This window comes from Natator depressus, chromosome 6 (assembly GCF_965152275.1).
Source record: "Natator depressus isolate rNatDep1 chromosome 6, rNatDep2.hap1, whole genome shotgun sequence".
In the NCBI taxonomy this organism is placed as follows: domain Eukaryota; kingdom Metazoa; phylum Chordata; order Testudines; family Cheloniidae; genus Natator; species Natator depressus.
This window is the reverse complement of record NC_134239.1, coordinates 20,651,962-20,673,012: the sequence shown is the minus strand read 5'-3', so window position 1 is coordinate 20,673,012 and position 21,051 is coordinate 20,651,962. Positions and strand designations below refer to the sequence as shown.

At 42.3% G+C, this 21,051-nt stretch overlaps 1 protein-coding gene across 2 annotated transcripts in view; it reads left to right on the top strand.

Moving 5' to 3' along the window:
• LRP5 (LDL receptor related protein 5) overlaps nt 1-21,051 on the top strand; it is a 252,541-nt gene that overhangs the window by 87,696 nt on the left and 143,794 nt on the right. For both annotated transcript variants that reach the window (XM_074954716.1, XM_074954714.1), the window contains 2 exons: nt 8,162-8,358; nt 11,628-11,759. In XM_074954716.1, coding sequence (XP_074810817.1) covers nt 8,162-8,358; nt 11,628-11,759 — 329 coding nt within the window. The remainder of the gene's footprint in view (nt 1-8,161; nt 8,359-11,627; nt 11,760-21,051) is intronic.

The following is a 21,051-nucleotide window of genomic DNA, read 5'->3' as shown; positions in this document are numbered from 1 at the left end:
CCTATCACTTCACAATTCAAATAAACCAGTCATTTGCATTCTGTGTAGTGGATTTAAAATTACTGGAGTGATCTGTCTGTGTGTTAGCAGGCTTCAGTTTGAAAGTAAGTCATACAGAACTCAGTTGTTCAAGGCACATAATCCAGGGGGGAGGGGAACCTGTTGTATAAGGGATGGAAATAATAAAAAGTACAGACAGTGCATAGTTCAATACAAATGCTCCAGAACTAGAAAGTTACACAAGTTCAGACATCATCCTTACTAGGAAAGGCACTACAGCAAAGGGTGGAAAGTGAAGGTAAGAATACCGAAGGTTAGGTTTTTCTTTATTCCTTTAGTGATTTATTACTATGAGAAATCACTTGCTGATTGTTTACAGAGTCAGATTTTCAAAGCAGCCTTACCTCTACCTCCAAAACGGCACATAAAAATTTTGCATACAGTGACCATTGCATATGCATGTGCAAATACTTACCTAATGTATGTGCATAAAATGAGCTTTGCATATACAAATAGGTGTATGTAAAAATTTGTATGTAATTTTTCAAAACAGTTATGAAAATTTAGCTTATGTTTATGACACTAAAACAGGATTGTCTTCCATCAGTGTTAACCTCTCTTCTCTCCCCTACTTCCTGCACACAAATGGTACAAATGAAGGTCTGACTCTTAGCGGTCGTCTACATCACAAACTTACATTGGTATAACTGTGTCGTTCAGGGGTATGGAAAATCCACACCCCTGAGCGATGTAGTTATACTGACCTAACTCCTGGTGTAGAGAGTGCTAGGTCAATGGGAGGGCTTCTCCCATTGACATAGCTACCACTGCTCAGCGGGGTGGAGTGCCTACAGCCATGGGAGAAGCTCTCCTATTGGTGTAGGTAACGTCTTCACTAAACACTACAGCAGAGCAGCTACAGCGCTTTAAGTGAAGACAAGCCTTTCATTACAAGAGATATTTTCTTCTGTTTTTCCCTTCCTTGGGGAACGTCTCACTTCTGTGAACTTTCAGAGTTCTATCTGGAAGATTCTGAATGTATATATTAACCAATGTTACTTTGATCTGGATTGTTTTTGTAGTTTGAAGAGAGTCATTTTTTCACAACACAAGAAGTAAGCAATTAAGACTTGGTTTTTTTTAACAAGCTGGAAATTTGTCATACTTGCTTTCCACTTACTAAGAAAATGTCCCTGCACCAAAAACTGCTGAGCTTTGAAATTCACCAAGTTGTTACTGTGTGCATAAACTTTTGGGATCTCTTGATTACAAAAGATGTGTTGTAAAATTACATTTTGTGGTTTGCAGTTCTGCTCATTCCAAATCAGTGGCATACCTCCAAAAAAAAATGTTTAAAATAGGATTCATCTGTCGTGATGATTGGGGCTATAATATTTATCTAGAGGTTAAGGAAAACTGGAAGCAATGTGAGATCAATTCAACGAGAGACATGTAACATGAGGGAAAGCACTGCAGAATGATGAATAGGGCTCAGATCCTGCAATGAACTATATGCAGTTGATTGCTTGACTCAGAGCAACAGCCCTATGAAAGTGAATGGGGCTCCACACATGAGCAGGGGGTTTCAGTGTGTGTTACAGGATCAGAACTTAAGTTTGTGAGTTAGAGCTGGCTGGAAACACCAAGTTTGGAAGCAGCTCCAAACTTCTCAGTTGTGTGGGTTCCAGTCCATCCTTCTCCACATCAGGTACCCATGCACCTCTCAAGCTCCTGATTGGAGATTTTCCATTAGCAGCCTCTGTTCAGCCTGCTCTATAAAACCTTGTGCCGAACACCAAGAGTATACAGAGCTACTCGGGCAAATCACCCTCCGTCCCTTCTCTACCGCCTTGGCCTGAGAAGGAGCTGTAGTGCATGTCATGGCATGTTCTACAGTTGTTTTTAGTTAGTCTGGTGTTTCTAGTTAGTGTTAGTTTTTATTAGTGCAGAATTAGTTAGATAATAGTGAGAGGTTTGGTTTTTTCCCCCTCTCCTTTTTTTCACGGGAATTTGTCTGGGCAGGCTGGGCTCACCAGATTTCAAATGCTGCCTCTCTTGTTGGGAGGCTGTCCCAGTCAGCAACAGCCACTCTTTAAGGGTATATCCATTGCTTGGGAGAGTCCCATATTGCCCAAAAGGGTAACTTTTGTGTAGCTCTCAAATCTGGAGCATGGAAGAATTGGGAAACTAAATGTGAGCCTTCTGTTGAGGGAGTGCTCTCTTCAACCTGTGTCCGAGTCAGGTCAGGAGATCTCCCCAGTGTACATCAGCCTCCAGACAGATCCAGTGCCCCTTTGGCTTGGTCTCCCCTAAGAGAGAGAAGACTTCGGAGGACTCGGGGAAAGCTCCAAAGAGGAGGAGCTCGGTCTCCCACCACAAGGAGCTAGCTCCCAAAAGGTCCCTATCTCCTGCCACATCTCTGGTGTCAGAGGCATCTCTCAATTCAGTACCATGAAGGCAAAGGACCCTTCTTCCAGTAGTGGCAGGGCTGGGAGATCCCGGAGCGCTTTGGGAAAGCAAGCCTCCAGCAGGCCCCTGCTACCACCTATGAAAGATAGGGAGGCCCAGATATACACTCCTCTAGATTGGCACCATCTACACTAGACTTTCCATCGGTGCCTTCTCACTCAGCATTGTCGGTACTGGCACAATCGAAGCACCAAGACACCTTTGGCCCCGGTGCCTATGCGCTCCAGATCCATGGTACTGTCCACCTCAATTGCTGCATCAGTACTGACCCACCTGGTACCACAGGAATTTTGCTATTCCAGGGACCAGTCAGTTTTGGACGAATTGGAGTCCCCACTGCTTCTGGGTACTGAATGACTCTTGGTGCCAAGATCCAGCTGCTGGATTGCCATTGCTCCCTGGTACCGCAAGATTCTCCACCTTTTTCTCCTGGGGCCTCCCCTTTGGAGGACATTGAGGAGGATGAAGGAGACATTCAGTCAGTCTCCTCTTTATAAGTATTGGGTTACCCTACGCATTAGCATAAGAACCCATATTTTGACAAGGATCCTTGTCTGTGAGAGGAGTGGTGGGATCCTGGCTGCCACTCCCTCTCCCATATGCCCCCCCCCAGTGGCCATACTGGGATCCTTGGGCAGTGTATTGGCAGCCATTTGCCAAACCTACAGCTCCATTGCACCAAGGGGCTATAGTTACACCGTCTCTTCTACCAAACCCCCAACAGGAGAAGACCTTTGTATAGCTGGGGCCGAAGGCGGATAAGGAAGCCACCCTCAAAACTTCTATTTCATCCTTGTCTCTGGATGAGGCAGTCATGCCTCCACCACCATCAATGGCCAATGATTTTCGCCAATTCCAGGACCTTGTGAAGAGCATGGCTGACACTCTTGGATACCCCTTGGGGAGGCTAAAGACTCACAACACAAGCTTCTAGACATTCTGCAGTCGGCACTACCCACCTGGCTTGAGCTACCCATTAATGAAGCTCTCCTAGAAGCTGCAAAGACTGTGCGGCAAACTCCTGTCACCGTCCTGCCAACTTGCAAGCAGGCAGATAAAGAAATATTATGTTTCTCTCAGGGACTCAGGATTTTTGTCCCCCACAACCAATCTCATACCCTGGTAGTGATGCTGTAAATGAGAGGGGTCAACAGCATTACTCTAGGTCTTCCCCTTATGATAAGGATCAGAAGAGGCTATATCTTTTTGGACAAAAAGCTTACTCATCGATAACTCTCCAGTTTCAGATCTCAAACCATCAGGTGATCATGGCCAAGTATGACTTCACGAATTACAGTAAGTTTGCAGCCCTTCCACAGGAGCATAGAAAACACTTTCAGGCCATCATCATGGAGGGTCAGTTATTAGCCAGAATGCTGTGGACACCACCACGAGACTTATCTCCAGTGCAGTTGTTATGTGCAGGGTGTCATGGTTTCCAAGAGAGCTTCAGAATATTGTTGAGGACCTTCTGTTATGTGGTGGTTGGAAGCTCTTCTCTGGGACTGCAGATGAGTCTTTCCAATACTGAAGGAGTTCCAGGCCATCCGGAGATCTCTGGCTATTGTGACAAAGTTCCTCCTCTACCTTGGTGGGTCTTGTGCTTATTGGCAGATTTGCTCACCTTGGAGCTTCGCAGAAGCCCTCAGTTTGGCCATTTTCGTGAACCCACAGTCCAGGTCAACTCCTCCTGTGTCTGACCAGGAGTTGGGAGGTTTGGGGGGAACCCGGGCCCGCCCTCTACTCTGCGTTCCAGCCCAGGGCCCTGTGGAATGCAGCTGTCTAGAGTGCCTCCTGGAACAGCTGTGCGACAGCTACAACTCCCTGGGCTACTTCCCCATGGCCTCCTCCCAACACCTTCTTTATCCTCACCATAGGACCTTCCTCCTGGTGTCTGATAATGCTTGTACTCCTCAGTCCTCCAACAGCATGCGTTCTCACTCTCAGCTCCTATTGTCTCTTGCTCCCAGTTCCTTACACGCGCACCACAAACTGAAGTGAGCTCCTTTTTAAACCCAGGTGCCCTGATTAGCCTGCCTTAATTGAGTCTAGCAGCTTCTTGATTGGCTGCAGGTGTTCTAATCAGCCTGCCTGTATTAATTGTCTCCAGAAGGTTCCTGATTGTTCTGTCACCTTCCCAGTTACCTTACCCAGGGAAAAGGGACCTACGTAACCTGGGGCTAATATATCTGCTTTCTATTACTCTCCTGTAGCCATCCGGCCCGACCCTGTCACACTATATACACCTCTATGAACAAGAGGAGATTTAGCAGATCTCATACTGCCCATAGATTGCACCCTGCCCAGTTCTCTGGATTTCACGAAACCACCGAACCCACTAGAAAGAGAGACAGGTTCCAGAGGAAGAGAGCTCCTCACCCTCCTTCTGTGAGTACCCAGTCATAATTGAAACAATAATTTTGACGGGTTTGTCAAGGGTTCAGTTCTTCCATCACCTCTAATTTGCAAGCTGCAACCATTCACCCAGCCATATTCTGTCTTTTGGAGACCACCTTTCCCATTTCAAACAGTCTTGGTGGCATATTACAATGGACAATTGGGTCCTGGAGCTTGTAACATTGGGCTGTACCACCCACTTTATTTCAGGGGCCCCCTCTCATGAGGCTATACTGAGTTTAAAAGTGTACACTCTCTCATCACAGGGGGAAAGGATTTTACTCAAAGTATTTTCTCATGCTAAAGAGGGATGGAGAATGGAGACCGATCTTAGATCTGATAAGACTGAACAAATTCATAAAGTCTCAAGTTCGTGGCTCACCTCATCCTTAGAGGTCCCCCACCTCCAAGCATGGCTCCTAGATGGTTCACAGGATTAGAATCCACCTGGTCCACAGGAGTACAACAGGTATTACTAAACAGTAGGAGGGAATCAACTCGAATTACTTACCTTCAGAAATGGAAAAGGTTCAACTACTGGTGTCACTCTCCTGTGCCTGTATCCTCTTCACTCGCAACCATCTTGTATTACCTACTGGACGTGAAAAAATTAGCTCTATTAAGGTTCATCTGGCTGTAATATCAGCATTTCAGCCCCCACTAGAAAGGTTTTCCATATTTGCTCCTCAAGTCCTCAAGACTTATTAAGGGTTTAGGGACCCTTTACCCCCAGGTTAAGGATCCTACTCCTTCTTGGGATCTCAACCTGATACTTAGGTTCAAACGGAGGTTTCTTGAGGTATCTATGTCAAATTGCTTCTTGCTTCACTTATCTGTGAAGCTGGCCTTTCTAGTAGCTACCACATCGGCCACCAGGGTTGGGGGAGATGGAGGCCTAAATGGGAACCCCCCCTCATTTATGGTATTTTCAAGGACAAGGTGCTCTTTATGGCCACACCCTAAATTCTTACCCAAAGGGGTGTTGGATTTTCATCTTAACTAGGCCATTCTTGTACCAAATTTTTTCCTTAAATCACATTAGTCGCAATGGGAGACCTCTTTTCATACTTATGTGAGACGGGCATTGGCCTTTTATGTAGATAGGACCAAGCAATTTCGGAAATCACCTAGACTGCTTGTCTCGATCTCAGAAAGATCCAGTGAGTCCGCAATCTCTACACAGAGACTTTGGAGGTGGATCTCTGAGTAGATTGTTCCTTGTTATGATGCAGCCAGTGTTCCACCTCCCACAAAGGATAGTAGCACACTCTACCAGATCACAGGCAACATCCAGAGCTTTTACTCAAAAATATTCCTGAGTCTGAGGTATGCAGAGCTGCTACATGGGTCTCAGTGCATGCTTTTTCTAAACAGTGTGTCTTGGTCCACGCCATCAGATCTGATGTGGTGCTTGGTTCTGCTGTATTGTCTTCAGTCTTGAACTTGCTTCCAAAGCGCTCTCCTCCCTGTGAGGATGCTGCTCGGGAGTCTCTTGAAGTGGAGCACCCATAGGGATGCTACTAGAAGAGGAAGGTTACCCATGTTGTGCAGTAACTCTGGTTCTTTTAGATGTGTGTTGCTGTGGATGCTCCACTACCCTCTCTCTGCTTTGGACTGTTCTTTGTTGGATGTTCAGGTAGAGAAGGAGCTGAGGACAGTTCACCCATGCAGCTCTATATACCCTGGGTATATGGCACAAAGTTATATAGAGTGCATGCACAGGCCAAATGGACACTGCTAACAGAAAATCTCTGATCAAGGGCTCAAGAGGCACATGTGCACCTGAAATGGAGCACAGAAGGACACATCTCGAAGAACAACAGTTACTACACCAGGTGAATAACCTCTTCTTATTGTAGGCCTAAGAACTTTAATGCAAAGTAAATGGCGAATATCAAAAGTCCAGTATAAAGGAGGCCTCTCATTTGTGTGTGTGTGTGTGTGTGTGTGTGTGTGTGTGTGTGTGTGTGTAAAATATTTACTTAGAAATATAAGAAAAGTCCACAAAGCTATTGATCAAGAAAAATCCTCAAGGAATAAATCACTCTTATTTCTGTTTAAACCACAGTTAATAGAGGAAAAAAAGTGTACAGAACTCTTAGAAAGCCATTCTCGATAGTAACCAGCACTTCCAGCATTAAAAGATTCGTTCGCAAGGATATAATTCTGTTTGAGAGGAGATTAGGAAATTACTGAAGCTCCAGTGGGTAAGAGGTTTTGAGAAATAGTAGTAATGATTCTTTCTCCTAATCCTGAGATGAGGTGGGTCTTCACATTGTGAAGACACTTGCTCTTATTAGCACCCGAAAATGTCATACCAGATGCCATCAATGATGACCCATGATTTTGTGAGATTCAGCACAGATGTTCTTGCTCTGATATCCAAAAATTTCTCTGAGGAGTATACTCTGTTGATGATCTGAAGAAACTGTTCTTGATGGGAAGTGATGGTGTGGGATAATTTAAAAAGAGAACGTCTGGGCACTTGCCTCAGTCATTTCTTTGATGTAATGAAGAGAGTGGGGCCTTGATAAAGAGACAAAAGAAGAACTGGAAGTTGATGGCATAGACCTGGGCAGTGATGCCAGATGTGGCATGAGGACAAAAATAATAATTAGCATTTTAATAACAAGGAGTGTTCTGCAGTCTCCATTTCTTCTAGGACTCAACTTTCGGACATTTGTTCAGCTACGTTAGAGAACCTTGACGTTGCCTTGCAGGGGTCAATCAGAGCTCTTGTTGCTATGAAACACAATATATTTTTGTTTCTTGATTGCCTAGCATATTCCCAACTTGACTGCTATGAAGCAGTCATAGTCTAACTTTCCATTTACAAATCTGGCATAAATTTTTATTGCATACATTTGTAAGGTGCCCTCCGTTATGATGTCCTGGAATATTTTACATGGCATAAACTGGGGTCATTAAATATATATGCTTAAAGAGAGTCAAGCTGGTATTCTGTCAAATTTCTGCTTAATTTACATTCTGGTATCACAGTTTTGGAAAACTTTGGAAACATTTTTCTGGAGTCTACCATAGTGACCACGTTTAAAATGAGGTGGATAACGTTTTTTGGATTTGAGTTGGAAGCAATGAACAGATGGCAGATTAACAACAGAGGCTGTTGTAAAACATAAGGGTTTATATATAAAAAGTGTGACTTTTAAAAATTCCCGCTATATATAAAAAATAAAAATGTGACTTTTAAAAAGCCCAGATACCTGTCTGTCTGGTGATTTACAGAATCAATGTTATTAATGTTTCATGTTCTCTCTCCTATTTCACACCTTAGGCAAAAGGTTGTGGAAGGGAGTCTCACTCACCCATTTGCGCTGACGTTGTCTGGAGAGACGTTGTATTGGACAGATTGGCAGACTCGCTCCATTCATGCCTGCGACAAAAGGACCGGAGAGAAAAAGAGAGAAATACTGAATGCACTTTACTCACCAATGGATATCCAGGTCTTGAGCCCGGAGCGGCAGCCATACTGTATGTTTCAGGTTTTTCTGTAATCTCTCTAACGCACTGTATAAATATTATTGGTTTTGGTGGAGAAAAATGATACTAATAAAAATGTCGTGTGAATTAGATCCTGATAGCTTCAAAGGGTCATAAATAAATTAGACGCTAAACTTTTCTGGAAATTTAATAGGGATTGGATACTTAGTTCCTTTAGCCTTCTTCAAAAATCCCAGGTTGAATTATGTTACATTTTGGTAACATAAACCAAGGTCCAGCAGAACAATTAAGCAATGGCGTAATTTTAAATATGTGAGTTGCCCCATTCAGATCAGTGAGGGATACTCATGAGCTTAGTTACATATGTTAGTTGCTCTTCTAGATCTGGGACATATAGACCTAGTCATGTAAATTTAAGGACTTCACAGGCATCTCGCCTGTGGGAATGTGTAGTGTGGGTGTCAGACTGGCAGCAAAGCAGCTCGTAAACATTCTGGAGCCAGTCCTTCAGTGCTATGTAGGTAAAAATCCCATTGACTTCAGGTCAGTTGGCTGTGTGCACCATCAGGTTCATCATTCTTGGTATAAATTAAAAATCTGAGGAGAATCCCTTTGTTTGAGGCCACACCAGTTTCTGATGCCTAAGAGTAGCCATGGTGGACCAACTTCACTATTTGGAAGTCACTTGTAACTTGTGGACTGAATGTGGGATTGGAGGCTAGGCACTCCCTGAGTTCTAATCCTCTGCCACTGTCTTGCTAGGTGGCTCTGGATAAACATTTCCCTGTTATCCCCATCTAGAAAATGAAGGTGAAACTTATTTTAACCTATCATAGAGGGGTGTTGGGAGGATAACTTGATTAAATAGGAGCTGCAAAGCAAAACCTTTTTGTTTTTGCACTTTGCTCCTTCATGATGTTTAACTTCAGCCTCATAAGCTTATTTGCTTGCTTTAAATTTCCTTCAAATGTGATACCTGCTGCAGTGGTTTCAAAGAGAATTTGGCTGGCAAGTGAGAGTAGGGCCAAAGCAGGATTTAATCTGGACAGAATGTGTTCTTAAAACATTTTTTTCCTCCATTCACACTGGTTGACCAAAGAGTACTGTATGTCTACACTCAGGTTTTTTGCTCAACATTTCCCACAGTCACTGCTGAATGCTAGTGTAGACAAGGCTCCAGGCAACCAACAGTGTATTTAAACACCATGTCCACTCATCCTGCCTGTAGCAAGTCTATATGACACATTGCTTAAATGTTACACTGGAAAAATCTCTAGTGTAGATGAGGCTTGTTAGAAACTTTTATCCAAACAAAGGTAAGGCCCTGGGGTAAGACCAGTAAGCTCATTTTACCCTGTGACCTTTGTTAGGATTTTAAGGTCTGGTATCTGGAGATTAATGGCAGGAAATGTTAGCTCCGTCCATCTTATTTTAAAAAGTCATTTAATTTAAAAAAACAAACAAACAAACAATAGAAGGAATGTAACACATTGTATTCCTTATGGTATAAGGAATTAGAGGGTGGTTGTTGTTTTTTTTTACAGGGCGGATTTGATTCTAGGTTATTGCCAATTTGTGACCACAATTTCATGAGTTAACATCACCACTTTAGGGCTCCAGAATGGGCATAAGGGAAAGATCTGGGCTGCTGTATGAAACAAACATTGGGGCTCATATTCTTACCTTTATACTGTATGCATGGAATTCCCATCAATATCATCACTGGGAGTTCTGTGCAAAGGATGGAGAGGAGAATATGCCCCATTGTATGTGTTGTGTTTCGCAGAGCTGTTAGCCTATGTTCTTCCAGTGTTGTCCTGGGAATGGTAGTTGCGGGAGGTGGAGCAAAGTACATAGGGCACAGATTGAATCGGACCAGAAGGGAAATATGTGTGTAATTTAGCCCTGGGGATAAGCATTATGTATCTTCACCAGAAGCTCTGCCTTCTGGGTTTACTCTTAAATTTAACCAAACTGAAAGGTTTGTTCCCTGAATGTAATGCTGTGTTTTTTAAGGTAGTTTTAGGAAGGCTGTAAACAGGCTTGAAGTAAATAAAAGGAATTTGGGATCTGCTTAGCTGAGAAACAGGTGTAAGATTTCAGTGGAGGTTGTGAGGTATGTGTAGTGCCATCGCAAATCCCAGAGCTCCAGATGGGAGTGTGTGTGTGTGTGTGTGCTGAATTCTTGTCATTTCTCTGAACTGAGGGAATGTCCCACCCTTGGGTCACAGTATTTCTGGATCAGTAGCAAGGAAAACGTGGTGCATAGGGAAATAGCATCTGCTGTAAATAGCTCAGATGCCATTGACTTCACTGGGATCAGGTTCAGATTCCTCCCCCTCTTCTTTTGCATGGCTCTCAGTGGAAGCAAGAAACAAACCAAATCACCCCAGCTCTTTTATTAACAGCTTAAAAAAACCTCACAGAACTTGACGATGGATTGAGCTGTGCATAGCTGCAAATTATATATCTGTGCTCGCATGCGCGCACATGCACATACACTGTTTTGTGTGTGATGTGGGTGATTCCAGGGCAGTCATGGGCAGCTTGCAATCATTCAAACATGGCAACGTTCTCTGGAATTATTTAAATAGAGGGTTTGTATCTCTTATGGTCTTATTTATTCCAGTTAAAATTCAGAGATTTTTTTCAATTTATTGCATTTGCATTTTCAAAAATGTTTTAAAAAGTGGTGGCAGGGCAAGAGAGGGAGAGGGAAAGGTTCAGACATTTGTAGCCTCTTTTCCAAAAATGAATGAAAATGCAAGACATTGCTCTGTTTTCCCCCACTGCGTCAGATGTTTGGAGATGCTAGAATGTTAAACCTTTGTGAAAGATTTTGGGTCTGAAAAGATTTTTCACTACCACCACAATGTAGCAACCTCCATTCCCCCCTCAAAAGTCCTTCTCCCCATATAATGCTGTTTGGTTATAGAAAAACTTTCTTTTAGTTTGCCAAAATGGCTTTGCTAGGTGCCTTGATTATTTTGTGCCCAATGGAAAACACATTTAAGGAACCTGGTATTCAGAAAATGCTGAGCACCTGCCCTTTGAAAATCAGGCCCCTTTAATTATCTCAAGTTGGGCACCTAAGAATAGAGGCACCCACAATCGCCAGTCTCTTTTGAAAAATTGTAGCTTTATAGCTCATTTGTCCTTTAGTGCTGAGGCTGGGCACAACTGGATGGGAGTGGTGATGTCTGTATGGCAGGTATGGATTGCTGTACATAGTGGTCTAGTTGGACTTTGTCACTCTATAGAGAAGTAAAATAAATTCCAGTTCTTGTGATTTCTTGAAGTTCATACTCCCTGCGAAGAAAACAATGGTGGCTGCTCTCACCTCTGCCTGCTGTCTCCCAGAGACCCCTTCTACAGCTGTGCCTGTCCCACTGGAGTGCAGCTGGAAGATGATGGCAAGACCTGTAAAGCAGGTAAGGCTCGTCTTGTCTCTTTCTACAGTAGCAGCGTTGGCTGCTTAATAGTTCAGTATTAAGCGTTGAATAAAGAGGGTCTGTTTGGGGTACTCAGATCTAAGTAAAAATGCTTAAGATAAGGATGCTATGAGTCCATAAACAACATGCTCTGCTCTTTGGGTATGGATGGAGTAATATATATAGTTGGAAAACAGCTGCACCAATTCTTGGAAATAACTCCCATACCATTCTCTTTGTTCACTTATAAAACACAAGTCTGCATTTCAAGTGCAGGGCCTTCTGTCTGGTACATATGAAGGGAAACTAGGTATCTTGTAGGTAAGGCATTGGACTGGGATTTAAGAGATCTGGATTCAGTTCCTGCCTCTGCTACATATTTCCTGTGTAACCTTGGTCATATCACTTACAGTTTGTCTACACAGAAAGTTATTCTGAAATAACTATTCCTGATTAACTCCATGTATGGATGTTCTCCTTCCAAATTAAGCAGGAATAGTTAATCCTCTTTAAATTCATACCCTACCTTATTCCAAGTTAAGTTTAATGTGTAGACAGGGCCTTGATCTAGGGTTTCCTAAAATGTGGGGCATGCTTCCCAGCATAGGAACAGAGTATGTAAAGGCTTAGTCAACAGGGCACAGGCGGACCTTCCAAATGTTCTCCGGAAGTCTCAGTTTTTGTTAAAAACAAAAGTCTCTAGCTATTATGGTTGCACTAAAACGCTTGAAAATATCACCCAAGTATAACACATGCAGTAATATCTGGCTGAGTTTGCAGAGAGTCTGCCATGTAAGTGCTGAAGTGTGAATGACCCTATTCAAGTCAATGGGTGCTAATTCAGATGCCACTGATAACTAGTTTGTTGCTCTTGAAAACATGAACAGGAGGAGAGGAAGGATCATACAGTCTACATATGGACTCTGACTGAGGGCCTCACTGTTTGAAATCATGCTAAATAACTAGTTTGAGTAGGGCCCTTAATAACACACCAGGGTTGAAGAGGGGCTTGATTGGTGTAATTTTCTGGAACTGGGGGGTGAAGGGGCTCAGTGTTCACAAATTTAGGAGACCATGTTTGTGCCTGATTTTCAGAAGCCCTGAGCACCTGTGTCTCTAACCAATGTTCGTGAGAGCTGCAAATGCTCAGCACCTCTCAGAGTCACCCGTTCGGACCAAAGCTTTCCTCTTGTAAAATGGGAATGGTAATGCTTCGCAGGGGCGCTGGGAATAAATTGCGCCCCCAGGTACTATGGGATGCTGCACATATAAGTACCCACACAGTTAGGCTGTGTTGCATCTATCTTTGCCAAAAAAAAAAAAATGGCATGCTTCTGCCATAGCAGAAGTAGAGGCCAATGATTCCCTTTAGTTTATTGCCAGTGTGGGAGGTGTAGAAATATCTGCGTAATTCTGAGGAGCGGTTTAGGCTGTGGTTCTCAATTTGTGGCCCGCTGACTACTAATGATTCACAGAACCCTTCTGAGTGGTCTATGCAGAGGCTTCTATCACACTTTGTGTCAGTATTCCATCTTCAGTGGCACTGCGGAGTGCTTATGTGTGCTTTTCTGAACTGAGGCCCTTTAGAGGGAAGCCATTGCAGGACCAAGTTTTTCTCAGCTGGGCAATGGACTTAAAGGCGGAGGTTTGTTCCCTTGTATTCATTGGCCAGTAGTTGCTGCTGTGATGGAGGGGCAACTCAGCTGTTACCTTTTGGCTATATCCTAAAGAACAATGCTTTTGACATGTTTTGGGATCTCATGTGGCAGGATAGTTGCTTGAATCTAGGTCTTTGTGTTACTCTGCAGTTAAGCCACTGTGCCAACCTCAGATTTAATTAGTTATAATGGAATGATCCATACAGAAAAATGCCAAATTAAGATTTAAACCAGTAATGCCATTTCTCTACTGCTGAAGATGAATAGTCCCTTTCTTCCCTCTGGGACAGCTCTTTGTGGCGAGATGTATGAGGTAATTATGCTAGGAAATTTTCATCACTCTGCCTCATTCATGTTTTCATGCATTATGTTTAATTTAAAGAAGTAAGGCAAGGCTTTGTGCCAGAAGTCTTGTGAAATTTGCGCGCTCAGACAATGTGGACTAGAGAAAATTATCTAAGTAAGAAACTAGAGAGCGATCGCAGGGTGAAATTCCAAAGTTAGCTGTGAGAGGCCACACGTGAGGTTTACTTCAGAGGCAATAGGTGGGGACTAATCGTACAACGGTAGCTGTGTTTCAGTAAACTATAAGTCACACAGTTTGTTGGAAAATCTTGATTGTATTATTCAGGAAGTTTGACTGATAAAAAGTGAATTTAATATTTATAAAAATGAGAGATTAACGTTACTAGCTAGAGCCAAGAAATGGTGCTTAGTGATAGCTTCTTGCATGCACAGTTCAGCCAATGAACCTCAGTCCTGGACTGAAAGACTCGCTGCTATCATAGAACTGTGCGCGGTAGTGCAATCCTTTTCTGGTGCTGGTTACTACTATCCACTGGCATTACGGTAAGCTCAACAAACTCCTTTTGCTTGTGAAGTAAGGCAGGATTTGAACCCAAGTGTCAAGGGTTGAAAGGCCATTTTCATTAACTCTTCCTGCTGTATTTGAAATGCTTCCAAGGTAATTCTTGGAGCTGCTGAAAGACTTTTTATTTTTCCCCTTGCAGTGTCAGAAAGATTTAAAACCATTGCTTTGAATGTTCAGGACAGATTTTTTTTTTTTTTTTTTTTTAAGACTCCTATAGATTTGTTTTTGGCAGTGGTAAACCAAGCCCGTGTGCATTTGGTACTTTGGCTAATGGCAAAATATAACTGACTTTTTAGACTGTGCTTGTACCTTTCCATTGTTGGGCCAGACACTCTGTCAAGGATTTTCTCTCAAAAGGGGGCAAAAAATTTGGATGGGAACAGGAAATTTGATTTTGCATAAGAATGTGGCCTTTTGGTTCAGTTTTATGGATTATTTCTTTTCCAAACTCTGCATCTTTTGTGATCCTGTCTGCTATATGCCAACATCCACGTGTTACTCTTTCCACTCTTACTAATTAACTCTTTGGTGGCAAGAAGCTGACTTTTTGTTCCTTGCATGGATTCTTGGAGTAGATAAGGGTAGTACCGGGAACAGCGGATGTGAAAGAATTACCCACGTCTCCGTTTTGTCCCTTGTTAGTTTTGGTAAAAATTTCAGAAGTGCCAAAGTCACTTAAGACTGGAAGTCCCAATCACTTTAAATGGTACTTTTGGGATAAAAAGGGTACTCTAAATCCTGAAAGACCCTGTTTGCATGGGGAGTTATATTGCATAGCTATGGACATGTAGTTGTACTGTATAGCTACGCTGGTAAGTTTTCCCATGTAGATAAACCCACAGGCTCCTAAATCACTTAAGCACCCTTAAAGATTTTACCCTTTGGGATTAGGAGACTATACATATATGTGAGAACTATGGGTTCTGCAGTTCTTTGCTGAGACAGTGTTGTCTGGGACGAATGAGCCCAGGGTTGGGAATTGGTAGATCCTGAGTTCAAGTGGGAGCTCTGCCACTGAATTGCCTGAGCAAACTACTTCAAATTTGTTTTTACCTTTCTGTAAAATGGGGATAATGCAGCTTTACCTACCTACCTTACAGAGGTCCAATGAGGATTAACTAGTTAATGGCTGTTCAATACTTTGTCCATGTAAAGTGCTATATGAGTGCTTGCAATTTTTGTCTTTAGAATGTCCATTTTCTTATGTTGCCATTCTGGAATTGTGGGTGAGGTTGTAATGTCACAACAAAAGGGTAGGATAAGTTGTGATTAACTTATGTTAGGTTCTTTGTCACTACTTTCTATTGAGAAAATGCTGCGTATGCTGCTCATGCTGATGTTACTAAACAGGTTAAAAAAATGTAGATGCCCCGTCCCAAATATCACAGTCAAAGCCAGTGGGGTAAAGTACAAGACAATAATGGATGTTACAGAAATGGGAGTAAAATAGAGAACCACAAGATATGGCATATATGCAGTGAGACTCTGATAACTTTTGGATTAATACTGTGGTGCATCGATAACTATCTGCTATTCTGCTGAGTCAGGAGGTGAAATGTTTATTATTCTCTTGTTTTTCCTTTCAGTATTGTGTCGTACTTGTAGCCTGGTTGTTCTCTTATCCTTCCAGCTCTATACGGTTACATTATTTGGTAAATCAAAAAATCATAAAAAGATTCCAACTCTGTGGTGGATGCCTTTTATTAATCATAATAAATATAAAGTGTGGGGAGAGTTTGGAACTCTGACACTGAGCATAAGAAGCTCTCCAGGAAAGTATAGCTGCTTAAAGTGGTGTTTGCTGCTCTGGTGTTGCCTCACTCCAGGCATAAAAGAATGAAAGCCTGTTTTTCTTTGTTTGTGTATGGTGTTCTGTTTATTCATTGACAGCACGACAAGTGCTTCATAGCGCCAGAGAACCGCAGTGTAGAAGAGTCTGCAATACAAGAACAAAAACAAAAGGAGTACTTGTGGCACCTTAGAGACTAACCAATTTATTTGCACATAAGCTTTCGTGAGCTACAGCTCACTTCATCGGATGCATTCAGTGGAAAATACAGTGAGGAGATTTATATACACACAGAACATGAAAAAATGGGTGTTTATCATGCACACTGTAAGGAGAGTGATCACTTAAGATGAGCTATTACCAGCAGGAGAGTGGGGAGAGGGGGAAAGAACACCTTTTGTCGTGATAATCAAGTGGGCCATTTCCAGCAGTTAACAAGAACGTCTTGGGGGGGGGGGGAGTAAACAAGGGGAAATAGTTTTACTTTGTGTAATGACTCAGCCACTCCCAGTCTCTATTCAAGCCTAAGTTAATTGTATCCAATTTGCAAATTAATTCCAATTCAGCAGTCTCTTCTTGGAGTCTGTTTTTGAAGTTTTTTTGTTGAAGAATAGCCACTTTTAGGTCAGAAATCGAGTGACCAGAGAGATTGAAGTGTTCTCCGACCGGTTTATGAATGTTAAAATTCTTGACGTCTGATTTGTGTCCATTTATTCTTTTACGTAGAGACTGTCCAGTTTGACCAATGTACATGGCAGAGGGGCATTGCTGGAACATGATGGCATATATCACATTGGTAGATGTGCAGGTGAACGAGCCTCTGATAGTGTGGCTGATGTGATTAGGCCCTATGATGGTGTCCCCTGAATAGATATGTGGGCATAGTTGGCAACGGGCTTTGTTGCAAGGATAGGTTCCTGGGTTAGTGGTTCTGTTGTGTGGTGTGTGGTTGCTGGTGAGTATTTGCTTCAGGTTGGGGGGCTGTCTGTAGGCAAGGACTGGCCTGTCTCCCAAGATTTGTGAGAGCGATGGGTCGTCCTTCAGGATAGGTTGTAGATCCTTGATGATGCGTTGGAGAGGTTTTAGTTGGGGGCTGAAGGTGACGGCTAGTGGCGTTCTGTTATTTTCTTTGTTGGGCCTGTCCTGTAGTAGCTGACTTCTGGGTACTCTTCTGGCTCTATCAATCTGTTTCTTCACTTCAGCAGGTGGGTATTGTAGTTGTAAGAATGCTTGATAGAGATCTTGTAGGTGTTTGTCTCTGTCTGAGGGGTTGGAGCAAATGCGGTTGTATCGTAGAGCTTGGCTGTAGACAGTGGATCGTGTGGTGTGGTCTGGGTGAAAGCTGGAGGCATGTAGGTAGGAATAGCGGTCAGTAGGTTTCCGGTATAGGGTGGTGTTTATGTGACCATCGCTTATTAGCACCGTAGTGTCCAGGAAGTGGATCTCTTGTGTGGACTGGTTCAGGCTGAGGTTGATGGTGGGATGGAAATTGTTGAAATCATGGTGGAATTCCTCAAGGGCTTCTTTTCCATGGGTCCAGATGATGAAGATGTCATCAATATAGTGCAAGTAGAGTAGTGGCATTAGGGGACGAGAGCTGAGGAAGCGTTCTAAGTCAGCCATAAAAATGTTGGCATACTGTGGGGCCATGCGGGTACCCATAGCAGTGCCGCTGATTTGAAGGTATACATTGTCCCCAAATGTGAAATAGTTATGGGTGAGGACAAAGTCACAAAGTTCAGCCTTGTTTAGTCCCGTCCCCCCCAACTGTTCCTCAGACGTTCTTGTTAACTGCTGGAAATGGCCCACCTTGATTATCACTACAAAAGGTTTTGTTTCCCCCACACACACACACACACACTTTCCTGCTGGTAATAGCTCATCTTAAGTGATCACTCTCCTTACAGTGTGCATGATAAACACCCATTTTTTCATGTTGTGTGTGTATATAAATCTCCTCACTGTATTTTCCACTGAATGCATCCGATGAAGTGAGCTGTAGCTCACGACAGCTTATGCCCAAATAAATTGGTTAGTCTCTAAGGTGCCACAAGTACTCCTTTCTTTTTGTGAATACAGACTAACACGGCTGCTACTCTGAAACCAATACAAGAACGGGTTTTGTTTTTATGTTTTTAAAAGGAAAAACCACATTTAAAAGCTAAAACAAAGCCCCAGTCACCTGAAACTTTTGCAAGGGTATGATTTCCCCCTTGCCCCCCTCCCCTCCTTTCTCCCCCCTCCGCATCACACCAGGCCACCAAAGCAGAATTGTAAAAGCACAATGTGCAATGCTTGAAAAGTATTTGAAACCTGGTTTCCAGGTATGAGAAGTCTGATGCCCAAAAGGAACAATTTTAGCAAAGTTATGAACAACTGAAAAAAGGATTTGGAATGGAATGCCACCCGTAACTATATCTGGGATTTGAACAGTTTATGGAATGTGGATTCTATTAGAAGCAAATGCTGTAATAAAAGAAGTTCAAAGAGGCTGACTTGGCTAAAAAGATGTACTAATTATTTAAGCACAGTAACTTATTATAGAGTAATATTGTATCCTCGGTAGCCAACACAATGCTTTTATTGTATTAAAATCAGCTTTTTTAGATTTGGTGGGGGGTAGGTTTTTTGGTAAATATCTTTACATCACAAGACTGAACAATTGGGTTAAATTTTCAGACAAGTTAAATATGGAATTCTCACCCTAAAGATATATGACTTTTCTGAACAGAGGGGGCCATGATTGTCATCTAACCTGACCTTCTGCATAACACAGGCCATAGAATTACACCCAGTAATTTCTGCATCAAGCCTATAATGTCTGCTTGAGCTATACCGTACCTTTTAGAAAAAGTTCCAGTCTTGATGTAAAGATTTAAAATGCATGTGTAATTGCATCTAATTAGCCTTTCACTCATGCAGTTACCCAAACTGCATGCCTATCTTAGGTCTACCTTGTTAAGTCTTCAAGTCCTTATTTAAGTTACTTTCTGACATGAATGATTAAAGTCCTGAAAAGCAAATTCTCCTTTCCCTTTTCTTAAGAGACATTTTATAAACATACATATTCTACACCTCTCTTCAGAGCAAAGCATAGTTTGGATCAGTTACCACTACAATCCAAGAGTGGCAAACAGGCTGTTGGAAAGGCAGCAAACATGACCAGAGTTGTCTCAGTTTTGAAGTTAGGAATGTTGGGTAATTTTCTGTTTGCAGCCTGACCCTTTCATTGCTATGCTGAATCACAACAGTGCTGAATTTAATGCTTGTTTTTAAAACGTCAAACTTATGATCTCCCCCTTTGGAAACAAAAGTGTTCTAATCTCCGAGTCACAAACTCATCACTGAGGGTTCCTTTCAAGAAGCTCTCCTCTCTTCTCCCTCCTCGGAGGGTCCCTGGGTGAAACTCTTACTGGGTTGTTTTGTTGACTTAAAAGTAGTTTAAAATGTCAAGAGAAAGCCAAGCTGATACGTTCATGGCTTATGTTGCGTCTCCGATAGGGGGAGCCATTTGTCCCTCTTCCTCTGTATTGCAAACGGTTCCGAGAAGTGGTATAAATCACAAGGCATCTCAATTCAGTGAGGCATTTTTTAGAATTGGTTCTTTCTCCTCATCCTTTCAGGCTTCCTTCTCCTGAATGGCTTCCCCTGCTGTGGTGCATGACAAGCCAGAGTTGCATGTCCGCTTTTACTACCACTCTGGCACTCCGGTTTGCTGTTGTCTTATCATAATGATTCCTGTTGCCATCCTTCCTTGTAGTGTGGCCCTTCCTTCCTCCATGTGACGTAGGCAGAGCTGCACTCTCAGAATGTTGAACGTTTCTTTTGTGGCTTGTCCACATGACTCAGTTCAATGACATTCAAATGTGATTGTGAAGAGAGTAGATCGTGGCATAGCGTGTTCGGCATTGGCGGCTAATTGTGATTAAACCCTGGTCCCAGAAGGGTCCCACACTCAAACGCCACAGCTGTCTCCCCATCTCCTCCCAAGATTGGGTTCCTTTTTATCAACAATGTTCAGCTGCCTGTATCTCTCTCAGTTCCGGAAAATGCATCTTTTCTTTTTGCAGTCTTCACTGTTGTTGGCATAAAAATATTGCTGCTGGCTTTTTACGTAAACTTTAGAATTTTCCATCTTTTCCATAAAAGTGGGAATAGCCCCATTTTCCCATAAATGGTCTTTTTAACGTCTTCGTCTCTGTTCTTCCCCAAAGCGGCCCTCTTCTTTCACAAGCTTGCTTGACTATTTCAAAGGGCCCCATTCTCATTGCAAGATAATTTCTAATATCTTTTGATACCATATAAGCCAATTGTAGCTTCAGTTAACTAAAATTACTTTTGTTGAATAAAAAATCCAGGGGCTATAACAACAAAATAGATTAAGCACAGTGTGAACAGCCTTTTAATGAACGGCTACCCAATTTGCTTGTTTGGCTCAGTCTGTACTCTGGCTGTAAATTAAAGGTGTAGTAACTAGAAAAGAGCCCAGATCCTCAGCTGGCGTAACTTAACATGGCGGTGTTGACTTCAGTGGAGCAACACTAGGTGAGAACTAGCTCAGAGTCAAAATAGCTTCTTGACGTTACAACACAAGTTTAAAATATTATTTTCACTTTCAGTAAGTTGATACAGTATTGTTAAACAAAATACAACGTAACAAATTATTTTGTTAAAGTATTTCTGTCACAATTTGTATTAACCATATAACTTTATTACAATCGTTGCTCAGCTTAACTGTAACATATGTAATTAGTTTTTGATCTGTTTTATTAAATTAATGTAAACATAAGATTCAATCCTTTCTTCTTGTGTCTAGATATTTCAGGAGGGGGAGTTTCAGGTTACTTCAAAGATTTTTTTGTTTTGTTTTGTTATCCTACAAGATGTATATATTTGGCTCTCTCATATAAGGCAACTTTGTTGCTACTCCTTTTTATCTATCCATCTATGACAAGGAGATTTTTTTACATTTCT